The sequence below is a fragment of the Bubalus bubalis genome, chromosome 16 (assembly GCF_019923935.1).
Source record: "Bubalus bubalis isolate 160015118507 breed Murrah chromosome 16, NDDB_SH_1, whole genome shotgun sequence".
In the NCBI taxonomy this organism is placed as follows: Eukaryota; Metazoa; Chordata; class Mammalia; order Artiodactyla; family Bovidae; genus Bubalus; species Bubalus bubalis.
This window is the reverse complement of record NC_059172.1, coordinates 50,935,664-50,955,094: the sequence shown is the minus strand read 5'-3', so window position 1 is coordinate 50,955,094 and position 19,431 is coordinate 50,935,664. Positions and strand designations below refer to the sequence as shown.

Genomic DNA, 19,431 nt, shown 5'->3' with positions numbered 1-19,431 from the left:
AGAAGATACAAAATGTAACTGCTCAAGGTGCTAAAGAAAAATTATAAAGCAACATTTTATCAAAGGCGAGAGAAGTGAAAAGGAAACCTTGAGTATGATAAAGAATTTAGAATAGTTAGAAATCCATTTAGTTATCTCAATTTTTAAATTGTCAGGCATTTCTTGGTTTCACAAGTCTCAAATTCACAATCTCTGAGCACTTAATAACTCTTACAGGGCAGATTCTTAGCAGATATTAAATGGATATTTAAATTTGCTGAAACTGTTGACAATTACTGATGACTATGATATGAAATACTTTATATGTGAAATACAACATTCTTCCTTGCCCTCACTTCCACCAAAACCAAATGGAAAAGCAGTAAAGCCCTCTAAGTTTTCAGATTCTCAGTAGCAAGGATATAGTCTAAAATCTCTATTGTGAAAAAAATCCTTGTAGTTTACTTAGGGCAAAACACAAGCAAATAAACCAGTCACATTTTGTATATGGTACTCAAATTTTAATAATCCCTTCAGATTATGTCACAAGATTGGGGGTGTAATAAACGCTGATATTCACCTGTTATGTATTTGTATGGCTATGTGTGCTAAGTTGCTTCAGTCGTGTCCAACTATTTGTGACCCCATATAGCTTGACAGGCTCCTCTGTTCATGGAGTTCTCCAGGCAAGAATACTGGAGCGGGTTGCCATTCTCTTCTCCAGGGGATCTTCCTGACCCAGGGATCGAACCTGTGTCCCCTGAATTGGCAGGCAGATTCTTTACTTGGGAAGCCCTGGACTTTGGTTACCTCATCTATAAAAATGATGTTTTATAGAGGCTAAATTGTTCAGTTGATATTTAGGGAACAGTAGCTTGTGTAAGATATTTCTACTAAGAAATGGGGATATAAAAAAATAGTCTTACCCTAGAGTCATTCCAATTCTTTTCTGTAGGACAGCCATATACGGTTTCATTACAGTAAAACATGGTAAAAGCTTTTGGAGAATTGAATCATAGTCCCGGGAACCCAAAAGATAGAGAATTAGCGCCACCTACAGGGTCAGGGAGAGAAGGCAATGGCAACCCACTCCAGTACTCTTACCTGGAAAATCCCATGGGCGGAGGAGCCGGGTGGGCTGCAGTCTATGGGGTCGCAGAGAGTCGGACACGACTGAAGCAACTTAGCAGCAGCAGCAGCAGCACAGGGTCAGGGAAGGCTTATTTGATTTGGGTCTTGAAGGAGAAGGATATTCTCAGGAAAATTGAAAATGAGGTGGAGCAGTACTGGGAGTGGAATAGGTATTCCAGGGAGAAGAGCTTTAGGAAGACTTGTATATATGAGGGATGGCAAGAAGATCAAAGTGGCAAATACATATATGATCTCTGCTGCTGCTGCTTCTGCTAAGTCGCTTCAGTCGTGTCTGACTCTGTGCGACCCCATAGATGGCAGCCCACCAGGCTCTGCCCTCCCTGGGATTCTCCAGGCAAGAACACTGGAGTGGGTTGCCATTTCCTTCTCCAATGCATGAAAGTGAAAAATGAAAGTGAAGTCGCTCAGTCGTGTCCGACCCTTAGCGACCCCATGGACTGCAGCCTACCGGGCTCCTCTGCCCATGGGATTTTCCAGGCAAGAGTACTGGAGTGGGGAGCCATATGATCTCTTGGATACTTTCAATCAACAAAAATAAACATTCAGTGAAAGTGAAAGTTGCTCAGTCCTGTCCGACTCTTTGCAACCCCATGGACTATACAATCCATGGAATTCTCCAGGTCAGAATACTGGAGTGGATAGCCTTTTCCTTCTCCAGGGGATCTTCCCAACCCAAGTATCAAACCCAGGTCTCCCGCATTGCAGGCAGATTCTTTACCAGCTGAGCCACACATTCAGAGTGTTTAATAACATTCAGAGTTTTTAATAATTTAAAAGCATTTAAACTTAAAGACATTCAGAGTTTTAAACATTTAAATTTAAAAATGAGTTTTTAATAAATTTGCACCTTGATCTGTAAAGTTCATCCTTATCTACTTTTTAAGGATAGCTAAAGTTGTAGCTTAAACTGTTTTGAACTTTTGGTCTGTGACTAAAATACATAATTTCTCCAAGACTTAGGAAGTTAAGGCTCAAAACATTTTTAAATTCAAAAATTTTGAATAAGATGTACTTATTAGAACTAGAACAACTTACTTGTTTACATTTTGTCTCAAAGTACAAGCTAAAATAAAAAATCTCATCCAAATGCATTTGTGACTTCCTTAATTTCTTCTTTCTTATTGCCTAATTTAAGAGGATCTCTTCAACTGTTAGTGGTTTTTGTATTTTGCAGGCATGGAAACTGTTCCTTGGTTTCCAAAGAAGATTTCTGACCTGGACCATTGTGCCAACAGAGTTCTGATGTATGGATCTGAACTGGATGCTGACCATCCTGTAAGTATTTTAAATATAAAATATAAAAATATAATATTTTCATGAAAATAATTTAAAACAAACTAAAAAGTTAAGGGTATTATTTTTCTTTTTTAGTGAAAGTGCTTATTCTAGACTAAATAAGGATCTTGATTAATCTGAGTTTCAGGAAGTGTTATTAGACCTTTATGTTGGTGGACTTGATACCAAGTGACTGAAGAGCATCCAATTTCATTGGCTCCAAAACATCTGTCCCATGTCTGGAATTCTTAAAATTGAGAGCTCTTCCAAGAATTACGCTACAGTTAAGACTGTGTCTGCAGTTTCTATTAAAATGTGATACAGTACAGGCGTGAGTTGGAGCATTACTAAGTCTGGAGCAGTAGGACTTCTTATGGACGTCTAGGATCCTAGGAGGGGAGGAGAAGAGCAAGTCCGAATTAGAGTTGTACAGGCCAGGGATTTAATCTAGCTTCTATCACTCATTAGCTGTGTAAATGTGACCGTGTACTACTGCTTTAGACAGCCCCCAGCTGATCAGTGAATTTATAATAATATCTTATCAAGTATTGGAATTAATAAATTCCTGTAACTGCCCTTGGGGAGCTACAGTCTAGCTGCAAAAGTAAATCATGTATATATAAACACACATATAAGATTTAAATATGAAAAGTGTGCTAAGTGGCATGCAAAGGCTGTTTTGATATGTACACAAGGGAGGAAACACTTCTGGCTGAAGAGATCAGAGAAAGGCAACCTGTTAACTTTGCCTTAGAGAATTTGGGCAGGAAAGGATGGAGAAAAAGGACAATTCATTGCAAAATGAGCAAAGATTCAAAGGTAAGAAAATCTGGGGCATGTTTACAGAAAGAGGAAAAGGGTGTAAATCAGTTTTACTGACCTACTACCAAGGCCTGCCGATTTTCACCTCCTAAATACTTCTTAAATACGTTCCTTGTTTGTTCTCACCGTATCCCTTAACTGGTTTCCCTGCCTTCACCCTGCCACCTCCATCCTGTCCTCCTTATAGTCACAAGAATGATCTAAAGCCTGAGTGTCACCATTACCCCTCGTGTGTGTAAGTACAGATCTAAGAGAATTGAAAACATAAGTCCATGCGAAAACTTGTAAATGGATATTCATGAAAGCATTATTCATAGTAGCAAAAAGGTAGAAACAACCCAAATATCCATTATGATGAATGGATAACTTAAGCATGGTATGTCCCCAAAATGAAATACTAATGGCCATGAGGCTTCCCTGGTGGCTCAGATGGTAAAGCCTGCAATGTGGGAGACCTGGATTTGATTCCTGGGTTGGGAAGATCCCCTGGAGAAGGAAATGGCAACCCCCTCCAGTACCCTTGCCTGAAAAACCCCATGGACAGAGGAGCCTGGTATGCTACAGTCCACGGGGTCGCAGAGAGTGGGACACAGCTGAGCGACTTCGCTTTCCTTTTAATGGCCATAAAAAAGCGTGAAACACTCAACATGCTACAGCATGGGTGAAGAACTTTGAAATCTCTGTCATAGTGAAAGAAAAGCCATTCACAAAAGGCCATATATTGTGTGATTTCTTTTATATGTCCAGAACAGGCACATTCCTAGCAATAGGAAGTAGATTAGTGACTTTCAGGGCTGGGGATAAGGGAAAATGAGAATAGTCTGCAAATGAGTAGGGTGTTTCTTTTTGGGGTGATAAAGTGTTCTGGAATCATGGTGGAGGTGGTTGCACAATATCCTAAAACCCACTAAATTATACACTTTAAAATGTCAATTTTAAAGTATGTGATTTTACATCTTGATAAAGTTGTTATTTAAAAAAAAAAACCCAATGGCTTCCAATTACCCCAAGACTAAAATCCAGGCTGTCAAACAGACCTTTGTTAGCAGGCCTGTAACTAGTCTCCACCACACTCCACGCTCTCCAGACTTCAGCAATGTTGAATTGTGTATGTTTTCCCAGGCACAACGTGCTATTATTTCTGCGTTGCCCTTGGTGCTGTGCTTCCTGTCCTACACCTAGCTCTCTCAGCTCCTCTTTTGAGACTTAGCTTAGGAGTCAGCGCCAGGGACCCTTTCCTTACCCCCACTGTCCTCTTCACGTACTTTGGATTCGAGTTTCTCTTGTGAGTTCGAGTGGTATTTGTGCCTGTCTCTAACAAGCCATTTATCATATGCTTCAAAATCATTAGTTAAAATAAACTCCTTGAAGACCCGGATTGTGCTGTGTTTTTCTGAATCTTAGCACAAGGCCAGGGGCATAGTAGGGACTTGTAAATCTATGTTAAACATACAAGTCTCATTCTTTCCTTTCAGGTCTCCCCTTCTTTCCTATTTTGTATTATTGATTATATCCTACTGAGACTTGCTGTTTGATGCCTTATTTTGCTTATTGTTTTTATTAAATATCTTTTATAGGTATAAATTCGAATGTTACTATTTTGTCTCTTTTTATTATCACTATTTGCTTCTGCAAATGATTAATATGTCAGCATTTTGCAATAAACTCTGAGGCTAGATTCAGCTGCCATCATATCAAGTATTAGTAATTACTACTTTGTTATTAATTACTTTATAGGAAAATATAACTGAAGATGTAGTTAGACAATTAAGAAAAAAATCTCGCCCTTGGAAAGCAATGTACTTTAACTAGGGTGGTACTTTTCTTTTTCCTCAAGCTATTTTATTTTTGTAGCGACTGTTGTATTTTTATATCCGTAGTATCTTTTATCTTTGTAGTCACTATCATGTAGAGCTGTCATATAACATTGACTTTAAAATGGTCATAAACTTCTAAACAGCGCTTGCTCAAAGTAAGTTATACAGCCCTTCTTTATAGTCACTCGCATAACAATGAAATGTTTTCTAAATTATTTGTCGAGTATATTTTAGAATGGATATTTAAAACCTTTTCTTTAATTATTAGGGCTTCAAAGACAACGTCTACCGTAAAAGACGAAAGTATTTTGCAGATTTGGCTATGAACTATAAACAGTAAGTGTACTATAAAAATAACTTAAAACTTTGAAATAATGAAATAAATGGCATAAATTATAGTCATATAGTAAATAGAAAACAAAATATATGCTACTGTTTATTGGATGCTAATCCAAAATGACTTCTTCTCTTTATCTCATTAGTGGAGACCCCATTCCTAGGGTTGAATTCACTGAAGAAGAGATTAAGACCTGGGGAACTGTGTTCCGAGAGCTCAACAAACTTTACCCAACCCATGCCTGCAGAGAGTATCTCAAAAACTTACCTTTGCTTTCTAAATACTGTGGATACCGGGAAGATAATATTCCACAATTGGAAGATGTCTCAAACTTTTTAAAAGGTAATGAGCTAATTAATTTTTATAAAAGGAGTATTGAACTCTTTTTCAACCACAACAGAATTTTTAATAGAGGACTAACATCTGGTTATATGGGAAGTCAGAATTTTTCTGTATTCTGTCCTGGAGAATTGGGCACCACATTTGAAGAGGAACATTCGTAACCTGGAGCAAATGTGGAGGAAAGTGAGCAGAATTGTAAGGGGATAGGAAAATGTATCAGATAAATAAAATCTGAAGGATCCTTAGGGAACCTGGGAATTTAGGGGAGTTTATAACTTTATTTAAATATTTGAAGGTCATCTTATATATTAGAGGGATTATTATACAGCTCTAAAGTAAAGGACAGTTGGATAGAAAGAGCAAACTTTTAGTTCGAAATGGAGAAGATCTTGCTAAAATAGCCATTTGAAATGAAGCAGGCTAATGAGATGATCAGTTCTACATCCATGGAAATGTTCATGCAAAAGTTCCATACCCACCCGTGACAGAGAAGATTCAGGCACCTTCGGAAAGGTTGGAGTAAATGATCTCTGAAGCCCCTTTCTACACTAAGATTCTACTGTTTTCCCAAGAAAGAAGATGTTTTAGGGGAAGCATAAATGAAGAGTAAGGACAACTTTCCTCCTTTTAGTCCATCATGCTTACTTGGGCCAGGTTTCCTTATTTTTTCCTAGCTAAAATAAGAAATAAAATGACCAATGATCTCCAGAGTCTACAATATGTAAGAGAAATAAACATCCCCTTTGATCTCAGCAGATTAGAACCTTAGGGGCAAAAATAGAAGTTATGTTTTTGACTCAAAGGGAGTTTAGTGAAAGTGAAAATTGCTCAGTTGTGTCCGAGTCTTTGTGACCCCATGGACTATACAGTCCATGGAATTTTCCAGGCCAGAATACTGGAGTGGGTAGCCTTTCCTTTCTCCAGGGGATCTTCCCAACCCAGGGATCGAACCCAGGTCTCCTGCACTGCAGATGGATTCTTTACCAGCTGAGCCACAAGGGAAGCCCAAGAATACTGGAGTAGGTAGTTTATCCCTTCTCCAGCAGATCTTCCTGACCCAGGAATCGAACCAGGGTCTTCTGCATTGCAGGCGGATTCTTTACCAACTGAGCTATCAGGAAAGCCCCAAAGGGAGTTTATCTTACGGAGTTGAATAGATATGTAGATATTTATAACAGTCTATGTGATTAATTAAAAAATAGTATTTTCCAATCACAATAGAATTTATTACATAGACTGTTATAAACATCTACATATTTTTTCAACCCCATAATTCTCATTCCTCAACCACTGTATACAAAACTAAGAACTAAACAGAAGATGGCAATATAGTTTTTACAAGGGAAGAACTCATGGTAGTAGTTCCTATGAAAACTAGATTTAAAAATAGCAGTGATTAAGAATGGCAGAGAACCAAAGCACATGAACTTGTGGGGCTTAACAAAGATAGACTAGCATATGCTACAGAAGTTATTATCAAATCACATTTGCATGAGATTTAGAGGAAATATTTTGTTATGGATATGAAACTGAAAGCTGATCACTTGGGGTCTGGAGCTTGAGCAGGCTGCAGAGCTTATAGCTAAAGATGTTTCAAGGGAAAGTGTCAAAGACAGAAACCAAAATTAAGAGTCAGTTCCAACAAAATGTGAGTTGGAAAGGGCTACCTACCCTGGCAAATATGGTGGCCACTAGACAACTGTGGTTGTTTAAATAATTAAAATAAATGTAAATCAAGATGTTAGTTCCCCAACCACATTAGCCACATTTCAGTGCTCAGTAGCCACACATGGCTAGTGGATACCCTATTGGGTAGTCCACATAATGAACATCTCCATCTTTGCAGAAAATTCTTTTGCCCATCAGAGTGGGAGAATCCAAGTACAAAGGAATGGGGTGGAACTGGAATTACCAGAATGTGAGAACTGAAGTTGAAAGGTTCTAGGATGACCCATTAGGCCTGCTAGAACTAACATCAAAACAGGATGTCCTTTTCATCATAGGGGACTGGAATGCAAAAGTAGGAAGTCAAGAGATACCTGGAGTAATAGGCAAGTTTGGCCTTGAAGAACAAAATGAAGTAGGGCAAAGGCTAACAGAGTTTTGCCAAGAGAATGCACTGGTTGTAGCAAATACCCTCTTTTGACAACACAAGAGACAACTCTACACATGGACGTCACCAGATGGTCAATACTGAAATCAGATTGATTATATTCTTCACAGCTGAAGATGGAGAAGCTCTATACAGTTAGCAAAAACAAGACTGGGAGCTGACTGTGGCTCAGATCATGAACTCATTGCAAAATTCAGACTTAAATTGAAGAAAGTACGGAAAACCACTAGACGATTCAAGTATAACCTAAATCAAATCCCTTACAATTATACAGTGGAAGTGACAAATAGATTCAAGGGAATAGATCTGATAGACAGAATGCCTGAAGAACTATGGATGGAGGTTTGTGACATTGTACAGGAGGCAGTGATCAAGACCATCTCCAAGAAAAAGAAATGCAAAAAGGCAAAATGGTTGTCTGAGGTTGTCTTAGAAATATCTGAGAAAAGAAGAGAAGCTAAAGGCAAAGGAGAAAAGGAAAGCTATACCCATCTGAATGCAGAGTTCCAAAGAATAGCAAAGAGAGATAAGAAAGCCTTCCTCAGTGATCCATGCAAAGAAATAGAGGAAAACAATAGAATGGGAAAGACTAGAGATCTCTTCAGGAAAATTAGAGATACCAAGGGAACATTTCATGCAAAGATGGGCACAATGAAGGACAGATATGGTATGGACCTAATAGAAGCAGAAGACATTAAGAAGAGGTGGCAAGAATACACAGAACTAATGCAAAAAAGATCTTCAGGAACCAGATAACCATGATGGTGTGATCACTCACCTAGAGCCAGACATCCTGGAATGCGAAGTCAAATGGGTGTTAGGAAGCATCACTACGAACAAAACTAGTGGAGGTGATGGAATACCAGCTGAACTGTTTCAAATCCTAAAAATGATGCTGTTAAAGTGCTGCACTCAATATGCCAGTAAATTTGGAAAACTCAACAGTGGTCATAGGACTGGAAAAGGTCAGTTTTCATTCCAATCCCAAAGAAAGGCAATGCCAAAGAATGTTCAAACTACTGCAAAATTGCACTCATCTCACACACTAGCAAAGTAATGCTCAAAATTCTCCAAGCAAGGCTTCAACAGTACGTGAACTGAGAACTTCCAGATGTTCAAACTGGATTTAGAAAAAGTAGAGGAAACTGAGATCAAATTGCTAATATCTGTTGGATCAGAAAAAGCAAGAGAGTTCCAGAAAAAGATCTACTTCTGCTTTATTGACTATGCCAAAGCCTTTGACTGTGTGGATCCCAACAAACTGTGGAAAATTCTTCAAGAAATAGGAATACCAGACCACCTGACCTGCCTTCTGAGAAATCTGTATGCAGGTCAAGAAGCAACAGTTAGAACTGAACATGGAACAATAGACTGGTTCCAAATTGGGAAAGGAGTATATTGTCAAGGCTGTATATTGTCACCCTGCTTATTTAACTTACATGCAGAGAACATCATGCGAAATGCCAGGCTGGATGAAGCACAAGGTGGAATTAAGATTGCCGGAAGAAATATCAATAACCACCCTTATGGCAGATGACACCACCCTTATGGCAGAAAGCAAAGAGGAACTGAGGAGACTCTTGGTAAAAGTAAAAGAGGAGAGTGAAAAAGCTGGCTTAAAATACAACATTGAAAAAACTAAGATCATAGCATCCGGTCCCATCACTTCATGGCAAATAGATGGGGAAACAATGGAAACAATGAGAGACTTTATTTTCTTGGGTTCCAAAATCACTGCAGATGGTGACCGCAGCCATGAAATTAAAAGATGCTTGCTCCTTGGAAGAAAAGCTATGACCAACCTAGACAGCATATTAAAAAGCAGAGACATTACTTTGCCAACAAAAAGGTCCATCTAGTCAAAGCTATGGTTTTTCCAGTAGTCATGTATAGATGAGAGAGTTGGACCATAAAGAAAGCTGAACACTGAAGAACTGATGCTTTTGAATGGCGGTGTTGGAGAAGAGTCTTGAGTGTCCCTTGGACTGCAAGGAGATCCAGCCGGTTCATCCTAAAGGAAATTGGTCCTGAATATTCATTGGAAGGACTGATGCTGTAGCTGAAACTCCAATACTTTGGCCACCTGATGCGAAGAACTGACTCACTGGAAAAGACCCTGATGCTGGGAAAGATTGAAGGCGGGAAGAGAAGGGGACGACAGAGGATGAGATGGTTGGATAGTATCACTGACTCGATGGACATGAGTTTGAGCAAACTCCTGGAGCTAGTGATGGACAGGGAAGCCTGGTGTGCTGCAGTCCATGGGGTCACAAATAATCAGATACGACTGAGCGACTGAACTGAACTGAACTGAGAGTTTGAAATGGACAGGATTAGAGCTTATAGAGGTCCCCAGAGCCACTGCAGCAAGTAACTTTCACAGTGGGCATGCAGTCTCAACTGTTGGGGAATGAAAGGGCACCAGTCAGTTCAGACAATAAAGAAACATACAAGAGGGAGTACTGGCTAAGAATGTCATAGTTTCAAAAAATGGTTCTGGTGTAAATTAACAGATTTTTAAAGTTTTTTTTTTTTTTTAAAGAAAGATTGTCTAAGGAACAGTTTAACCTCTTCATGGAGACAGCAAGGTGCAGTGTAGGGCCTGGGTTCATCCTACATTTATCATCTGCTGTGTGGCCTTGGGCACATTATTGAGTCTTTGAGCCATAGTTTTATGGTTGGCACAATCATAAACATGAAAGGAGATGTCATGTGTAAAAGTTCTTAATTCATCGTCCGGCCATCGTAATTATGACTTGTGTGACACGTTTTAGCTTCGTGTTCTCCCTCCAAGTGGTAACTTGGTGCCACTGGCAGAATTAAAATGTTGCAGCAACTAGTCTATTCTGGGGAACATTTTTCTCCTTTGCTTTGCAGAACGCACAGGTTTTTCCATCCGTCCTGTGGCTGGTTACTTATCACCAAGGGATTTCTTATCAGGCTTAGCCTTTCGAGTTTTTCACTGCACACAGTATGTGAGACACAGTTCAGATCCTCTCTACACTCCAGAACCGTAAGTACCTCTATCGCAGCATCCATCCATCAGCATGGTACTTACCTCACGAGTTTTGTTTTCATGAAGATCAAGTGAATTAGCACATGTAAAGCATTTTGAATGGTGCCTGGCCTGTAATACATGTTCTATGCGCTATACATGCTAGTCATTACTATTACCAGTAGTAATTGACAACCTGTTAGGTACCAAGTACTGTTCTAAGCATAGGGGATGTAAGACTGAAAAAAATTCAAAGTTTCCTGCCCTCCTAGGGCTTATATTCCAATGGGAGATACAGAAAATAAACAAACAAGTAAATATGAATAAAATAGAATATCGGGTGGTTATAAGTTCCATGGAGAAAAATAAAGCAGGGAAAGGGGACAGAGGTGTGTGTGTGTGTGTGTGTTTCTATTTTGAAAAGGGTGATCAGGGAAGGACTCTCTGAGAAGGTGACATTTGAACAGAGACCTGATTTGGGGGTGGAGGTGGGGCGACATGTGGATGTCTGTCGGTATTTGCGTGAATTTATGTATATGTGTTTGCGAATGCTCAAGGTTTTGAACCAAAATAATTTCTTTACTGTAATAATGTCCTTTGTGGTCCATTTCCAAAGTAATATCACCTGATCAGTTTGAATAAAAGTAAGATCAGGTTTTTATTTGATTGAATGGTTGATCATGCATTTGTGTTAAACGTCATAGTGTGACAACTTGTACCTCTTTTTCAGAGATACCTGCCATGAACTCTTAGGTCATGTCCCTCTTTTGGCTGAACCTAGTTTTGCTCAGTTCTCCCAAGAAATTGGCCTGGCTTCTCTTGGAGCTTCAGAAGAGGCTGTTCAAAAACTGGCAACGGTATAAATCTGGAAATCGCTATACAGATCATTAATTCTTAACTGGGGTGGGATGTGGGTATTTGTGTAGTTTAAAAGTACATATTCCAGATGAGCATTAGAAAATTTGTCTCTGCTCATATTTAATTTAATTTAAATAGTTTAAATAACATTAAAAGAAGACATTTAAGTTTTATCCAAAGAAGACATGGTAGGCTACAGTCCACAGGGTTGCAAAGAGTCAGACAAGACTGAGAGACTTCACATCACTTCACTTAAAGAAGACATGAGCTTAAAAAAAAAAGGCAGAGAAATAAAGAACGCTAGAATACAACAATGTTAATAGCTTATATACCCTTTTTTCAGTAAAAAATGATAGGTTCTCTAAAAATGATGCTAAAAATATTTTTTAGCACTTTATAAGACATCATGCTGGAAATACAAATATGAGTAAAGTTTAATTCCCACCTTCAAGGAACTTAATGTGTTAGTCACTCACTCATGTACTACTCTTTGTCACCTTATGAACTGTAGCCCGTTAGGCTCCTCTGTCCATGAAATTCTCCAGGCAAGAATACTGGAGTGGGTAGCCATTCCCTTCTCCAGGGGATCTTCCTGACCCAGGGATTGAACCTGGGTCTCCTGCATTGCTGGCAGATTCCTTACCACAGAGCCACCTGGGAAGCCCATAAAATGGTTTATTATATTTTAAAATAAATGTCAATATTTAAATTTTGTCTCAGTTTACATTTGAATATGGTAAATATAGTTAGCTATATCCCACATAAACGGAAGGTCCTTAGGGTCCTTAGTTATATTTAAAAGTATGTAAGAGTTCCAGGAACAAAAGTTTGGGAAGTCTGACTTGGTCAAGGCCAGACTGTATAGCTAATCTGGGGGTCTTGGATTTTATTCCAGGGTAAATTGGGTCAGTGACTAAACATCGTAATTTGTTTTAAATTGAGCCATTCACAATGTGAAAGTAATGCTGATGTCCTTTTGCAGTGCTACTTCTTCACTGTGGAGTTTGGTCTGTGCAAACAAGAGGGGCAGCTAAGAGTCTTTGGTGCCGGCTTACTTTCTTCCATCAGTGAACTCAAAGTAAGAGTTGTAAATATTTGCATGTAACCATATTCACTTAATGTAATTGATGCAACCTGAAATAGTTTCTGGATTTGAACAAGAGCTTACTGTGGAAAATACTTGGGGTGGCAGTAAGCATTACCTAAGAGGTATTTTTCTCTCTTTCCTAAGTTTTCTGAATATAGATGCCTATTCAGAATATAGATATATCTTCTAAATAAATAAGTATTTTAAAGCTTTTGCTTAACAAAGTCTTGCTGTTTCCTCACTGTTTTTGGTGTGCTAACAATAACTTCAGTACTTTCTAGGGAATTCTTCAATGAGATTTATTATGTATCCAATAAAGGAATGAACCTCTGTTTGTTAGGTGGTGAATGTAAGGTACAGTCCTGCTCTCAAAGAGCCCACCACCTGCTGGAGGGTACAAGTCATGTACAGGAATAACTACTGTTGGGTAGAAAGCAGATGCCATATTAACAGTAAATAAATAAAGATCCTTGGGTACATCCTACATGGAGAAGAGTGTTATAAAGAGTGGGGCATTTATAGGGAATAGCAATTCATTTGTTTTACTTTAGTATATTGTGGATTAAATAGAGATGTAGGAAATAAGTTTGGAATTGTAGATTGGGACCACTCTGTAATACATTCAGAGGTGTGCTGATTCTGGTAGTTGTGTGAAGAAGGTGATCTATGAAAATGGATAGTATTTTTTGATTCACGGACTCTTTGTCCTCTAGCATGCTCTTTCTGGACACGCCAAAGTAAAGCCCTTTGACCCCAAGATTACATGCAAACAGGAGTGTCTCATCACAACTTTTCAGGATGTCTACTTTGTATCTGAAAGCTTTGAAGATGCAAAGGAGAAGATGAGGTAAAGTATATCTTCCTCATACCTTAATTTTCCTCTGCCTTAGATAGGTCCAGTAATGTAACAAGTCACAGAAGTAAACAGCTAATAATTAGAAGCCCTCTACGTTTACTCCTTGGAAGGAAACTTATGATCAATCTAGATAGCATATTCAAAAGCAGAGACATTACTTTGCCAACAAAGATCCATCTAGTAAAGGCTATGGTTTTTCCAGTGGTCATGTATGGATGTGAGAGTTGGACGGTGAAGAAAGCTAAACACTGAAGAATTGATGCTTTTGAACTGTGGTGTTGGAGAAGACTCTTGAGAGTCCCCTGGACTGCAAGGAGATCCAACCAGTCTATTCTGAAGGAGATCAGCCCTGGGATTTCTTTGGAAGGAATGATGCTAAAGCTGAAACTCCAGTACTTTGGCCACCTCATGCGAAGAGTTGACTCATTGGAAAAGAGTCTGATGCTGGGAGGGATTGGGGGCAGGAGGAGAAGGGGATGACAGAGGATGAGATGGCTGGATGGCATCACTGACTCAATGGACGTGAGTCTGGGTGAACTCCGGGAGTTGGTGATGGACAGGGAGGCCTGGCGTGCTGCGATTCATGGGGTCTCAAAGAGTCGGACACAACTGAGCAACTGAACTGAACTGAACTGAGCTGAGGCACCTTCTGCCTGGAACATATCTCCCTTCCACAGTAAATATTTAGGATGTGTTGTTTACAGTGATGTTCAGGGTTGCAAATATGAATCAGATACACTGAGAAACTGGTTACTTCCCATTCCTTCCTATCAGAGAGTTTATAATCTAATAGGGAAAACAAAATGTATGCAAATTACTATATACCAAATTGGAAGCCTTAAAGAGATACAGATGAAACATTGTTTTGCATTTTATCCAGGAGCAATTCATTCTAGCTAGGGGAAAGGGAAAGTTTAATGGCATTTCAAAAAGGGCATGAAGTATACAAAGGGTTTCAGTTCAGTTCAGTTCAGTCGCTTAGTCGTGTCCGACTCTGCGACCCCATGAATCGCAGCACGCCAGGCCTCCCTGTCCATCACCAACTCCCGGAGTTCACTCAGACTCATGTCCATAGAGTCGGTGATGCCATCCAGCCATCTCATCCTCTGTCATCCCCTTCTCCTCCAGCCCCCAATCCCTCCCAGCATCAGACTCTTTTCTAATGAGTCAACTCTTCTCATGAGGTGGCCAAAGTATTGGAGTTTCAGCTTCAGCATCAGTCCTTCCAATGAATATCCAGGACTGATCTCCTTTAGGATGGACTGGTTGGATCTCCTTGCAGTCCAAGGGACTCTCAAGAGTCTTCTCCAACACCACAGTTCAAAAGCATCAATTCTTCGGCGCTCAGCCTTCTTCACAGTCCAACTCTCACATCCATACATGACCACTGGAAAAACCATAGCCTTTACTAGATGGACCTTTGTTGGCAAAGTAATGTCTCTGCTTTTGAATATGCTATCTAGGTTGGTCATAACTTTCCTTCCAAGGAGTAAGCGTTTTTTAATTTCATGGCTGCAATCACCATCTGCAGTGATTTTGGAGCCCAAAAAAATAAAGTCTGACACTGTTTCCACTGTTTCCCCATCTATTTCCCATGAAGTGATGGGGCCAGATGCCATGATCTTCGTTTTCTGAATGTTTAGATATGTTCAATGTTAGACTAATGGACAGTATTCTGTTTTCATCATTTTTCCCCTAGAAACTGATTGCCTCTTATTTGTTTTCTTATATAGAGAATTTACCAAGACAATCAAGCGTCCATTTGGAGTGAAGTATAATCCGTATACACGGAGTATTCAGATCTTGAAAGATACCAGGAGTATAACCAGCGCCATGAACGAGCTTCAGCATGAGCTGGATGTTGTCAGTGATGCCCTTGCTAAGGTCAGCAGGCAGCTGAGCATCTGACAGTTACCGGTCCTCATCCTGAAAGCATCTGAGCACCAATTCGGATGCCTGTGGGCCAACTGTGGCTTTGCTTAAAGAGCTGATTGTGGAGGGACAGCAGCCAAACAATATTCTCTACTCACATTCTTTAAGGGACCATTACTCTTTGAAAATGAGTACCCAGATACCCCAAGCACACATCTAGATATTTTAGCCACTACTTATTTTTTTCTTTTGGTAACAGCTTTTGTGAAGTATAATTCACATACTATACAATTCACTTACCATCCCAGTTTTTATAGAGAATTTGCTTGACCCAATGGATAAATCTATTCTTAGCCTGATTTTATTTTCCCCAGTTCTTCTTGAGTAAAATGATGATCACTTAAAATACCTTGATGGTTATTATGGAGCTAATCCATATTGTTATCTAAGATCCTCTTGTTTCTACAGTATCTTACTTATCATCAAATTTGGGCCAAGCTTGGTCACATTCACATGCCTCAATTTAATAGGAAACCAACTCTCTCCACTGCTAGCCTGAGCACAAGCAGAGAGAGCTTTGCATATGAAACATGCCTAGTAAAGAGCAGATAGTCTAATTTTAAGTGTAATGTCTTGTAGGGAAATAGGAGTATCTAAATCTAGAAAGGCTGATTGGGACATAATCGTTAAGAATTTGTGACTTTATTTTGCAGGCACTAGGGAGCCCCTGCCGAGTGACCATCCTCCTTGGGGATGGTCTTTTCTTTCTATGGCACTGTGTATGTTTTACACAATCTGCCTTACTCAGGAGGCCAAAGGGAACTTGGTGGGTGTGCCACTTGCAAGGCCCTGAACTCAGACATGCAGCCCCAGAGAATGTCCTCAGGTTAGCAGGAGACAGTGTTGTTAGAGGGAGAGTTCAAACTGAGACAGAGGAGAAACATACCAAGTTAAAGTTGGAAAGCAGTGCCAAGCACTTTATTTCCAAGGTATAGGCAGAGACCATAAATAGGAAGGCCAGGCGTGAGGGTATAGGGTGGGTATAGGTATAGGGTATAGGGTGGGGAAGAAAATGGTGTAAGGAATGTCAGGAAGAGCATTTTCAGACTGACACTGAAACAGTGAAGGTGGCTAGTGCTGGCTTTTATGTGGTGTCAACGGTGTAGTACAAGGAGCAGGTCTGGTATTAACGGGTAACTCTGGAGGCCACAGGACAGGCTTTATTTCTTCAGTTTGCTCCTATTCTCCCCCCACCCACGAAAAGAAGACTTTCCTCAAGTTTCTGCTTTTGGCCCTCTTTTCTCTCTGCTTTCTGTTCATGGAGATGTCATCCGTGTCCATAACTTCAATTCTTATTCCGTATGTCTCCCATATTTGCAATTCTAACTCTTAACACCTGTCTCGAGTTTTTGCCTTTTAAATCCAACTGCCTACTAGATATTTCCATCTAATGCCCCATAAATTAGGCCAATGTTGTGTAACTTCTTGTCACACTATTTACATAGAATGAAATGGGGTTGTGCAAAATGGTAGCCCTGCCAAGAATTTTAAATTCTATAGGTCCAAAAGGGAACTCAGAATCACCTGAATATTGTGCTCCATCAGTTTCCTCTCCCAGTGATCTCATTTCTATTAATGGTGAATGAAACTGAAACTGTTAGTCACTTAGTCGTGTTTGATTCTTTGTGACACCATGGACTGCAGACCACCAGGCTTCTCTGTCCATGGGATTCTCCAGGCAAAAATACTGGAGTGGGTAGCCATTCCCTTCTCCAGGGGATCTTCCCGACCCCAGGACTGAACCTGAATCTCCTGCATTGCAGGAAGATTCTTTACTGTCTGAGCCACCAGGGAAGCCAGGGTCATATTTTCAGCCAATTTTCTGTTCTTAATCAGCTACTTTAAAAACTGTGTCCTTAATTTTTTTCACATTAATAGTCAAATTATATATCATTTAACATTTTTTTTCCAACAGATCACTAGATATTTTAATCCTTTTTAGGCCTCAAAGGAAAATTTAAAAAGTCTTAAAATTTATTTCATTTTATGTTATACAAGGAAATAGAATTAGGAAGAGTAGTTTATGGTACTTCAGATTTTTACATTACTTGTAAATTTTAATAGCTGATCAACTGTTAAATATACCTTTGATAGTACTAGATCTAAGTCAGTTAATCTGAAACCATTTGAAATACTGGTTAGGTAGTTTATAGTATTTGGTTGCAAGGAAATCTATGAAGCAAACCATGATAGATAGCAAATAAAAAATTATGCATACTGTGTCTGGTTATTTTCATACAATCTTGATTATGGTAAAGAATCATAGTTATTGAATTTTTAAATGATGGTATTTCAAATCACTATGATTAAAGCACACTAAAGTAAATGTTAAAGACACAACAATTATAATTCACATCTTCAGAATAATGGAAACATTTTATGATTGATGTCAGATTTTCTCAACTCTGAATTTGTGATGTTTGGTAAATGAGGAATCCTGAGAGTCTTAGAGTTTTCATGCATTTTAAATATATTTCTTCAAAGCCTCAAGGAATATGTTAATACTTACTCAAATATCAGAACAGATTTGAACCAAAAGTGCGGTTCATAATGGTTAATCAGTGAGTTATTACTCAGAGACACAGATGGTATTTTCCTGACTTTTTGAAGAACGAATGCTTCAAAATCTGGTTGTCAGAATGCCTACATTTCTTAATCTGCCTATTTTGTCATTTGGAGTTATACAGTGGTAATGACACACCAAAGTGTGTCCAAACTGAAAGAAAAAATCCTGGAATTACTAGAGCAACACATAATAGAGTTCATATATTAATCTCTAGGAAATGTATAAAGACGCTGTTGTCTTATTTCAGTCTTGTCTTTATTTTACAATGTGATACACATTTGTGATTTGAAAGTTTGTTAGTCATTTGGATAATAAAAGGACACAAAATTTATGTTTTCAATAAGCATATATTTTTTGTCAAATGTATGTTAAAAATGGATTTAAATGTATATTAGCAATTTTATTAGTTTCAAAAACCTGTAACATCCTTATTCCTTTTAAAAAGCCTATGAATAATATGATATAAGTGAAATCAAATACACCTGGAAAACCTAGTAACCAGTTTTTGGAATTCTTGATAAAGTTTCAGTCTTGTGTTTCTCATCTGTTAAGTGGGCTAGATGTACTTTCCTGGGTTATTGTAAGAATTACATTGTGAGAGGACTCTGTAAAAATAAACTTATTAGCCATATGTAAAGAATCATTGGGGCTTCCCAGGTGGCTCAGTGGTAAAGAATCAGCCTACCAATGCAGGGGACGCGGGTTTGATCCCTGGTCCAGGAAGATCCCCAAAGAAGGAAATGGCAATTCACTCCAGTGAGAACCCCATGGACAGAGGAGCCTGGCATGCTGTACTCCTTGGGGTCACAAAAGAGTCAGACCTGACTTAGCCACTGAACAACAGCAAAGAATCATTAATCTCCTTATCAGAAGTCCTTCATAGCTTCTGGATGATTTTATCTTCCTCCAGAAGGAATTAACTTTTGCTTGAGCAGGCAGTGCTTAGTCCAAGTAGGAGCTAAGTCAACTTGATGATACGTTTCAGTCTTTGAGGGCTGGTCTATTTCCAGGTCACCTCTACTCTTAGGGTGCAGCTCTTCTGGAATCTCAGAGGAGAGCTTTGAGTATGTACCAGGGCTTCTCCTTGGGGATCCTGGACTTCTGCTCTCCTTTCCTTTACTCTTACTCCTCCCGATCACATAAAATTGCTAAAAGTACTGTTCAGTTTCTCAGCTTCTCAGCTGCTGCTTTCAGCCCGGCTCCTTTTTTTTCTTTCAGCCCAGCTTCTTAGCCTCCAAGTCACTGCTTGCTAATTAACAAATGCTTCAAGTAGAAAAGTAGTGCCAAATGAAATCTCTCA

The 19,431-nt window shown here is 39.2% G+C and overlaps 1 protein-coding gene across 2 annotated transcripts in view; it reads left to right on the top strand.

The window, feature by feature from the left end:
• TPH1 (tryptophan hydroxylase 1) overlaps positions 1–18,774 on the top strand; it is a 32,396-nt gene extending 13,622 nt beyond the window's left edge. For both annotated transcript variants that reach the window (XM_006052918.3, XM_025266727.2), the window contains exons 4-11: positions 2,306–2,406; positions 5,314–5,381; positions 5,528–5,724; positions 10,715–10,850; positions 11,563–11,689; positions 12,673–12,768; positions 13,491–13,624; positions 15,367–18,774. In XM_006052918.3, the coding sequence (XP_006052980.1) occupies positions 2,306–2,406; positions 5,314–5,381; positions 5,528–5,724; positions 10,715–10,850; positions 11,563–11,689; positions 12,673–12,768; positions 13,491–13,624; positions 15,367–15,541 (1,034 nt within the window). In that variant the 3' untranslated portion in view covers positions 15,542–18,774. The remainder of the gene's footprint in view (positions 1–2,305; positions 2,407–5,313; positions 5,382–5,527; positions 5,725–10,714; positions 10,851–11,562; positions 11,690–12,672; positions 12,769–13,490; positions 13,625–15,366) is intronic.
• The last annotated feature ends 657 nt before the right edge of the window (positions 18,775–19,431 follow it).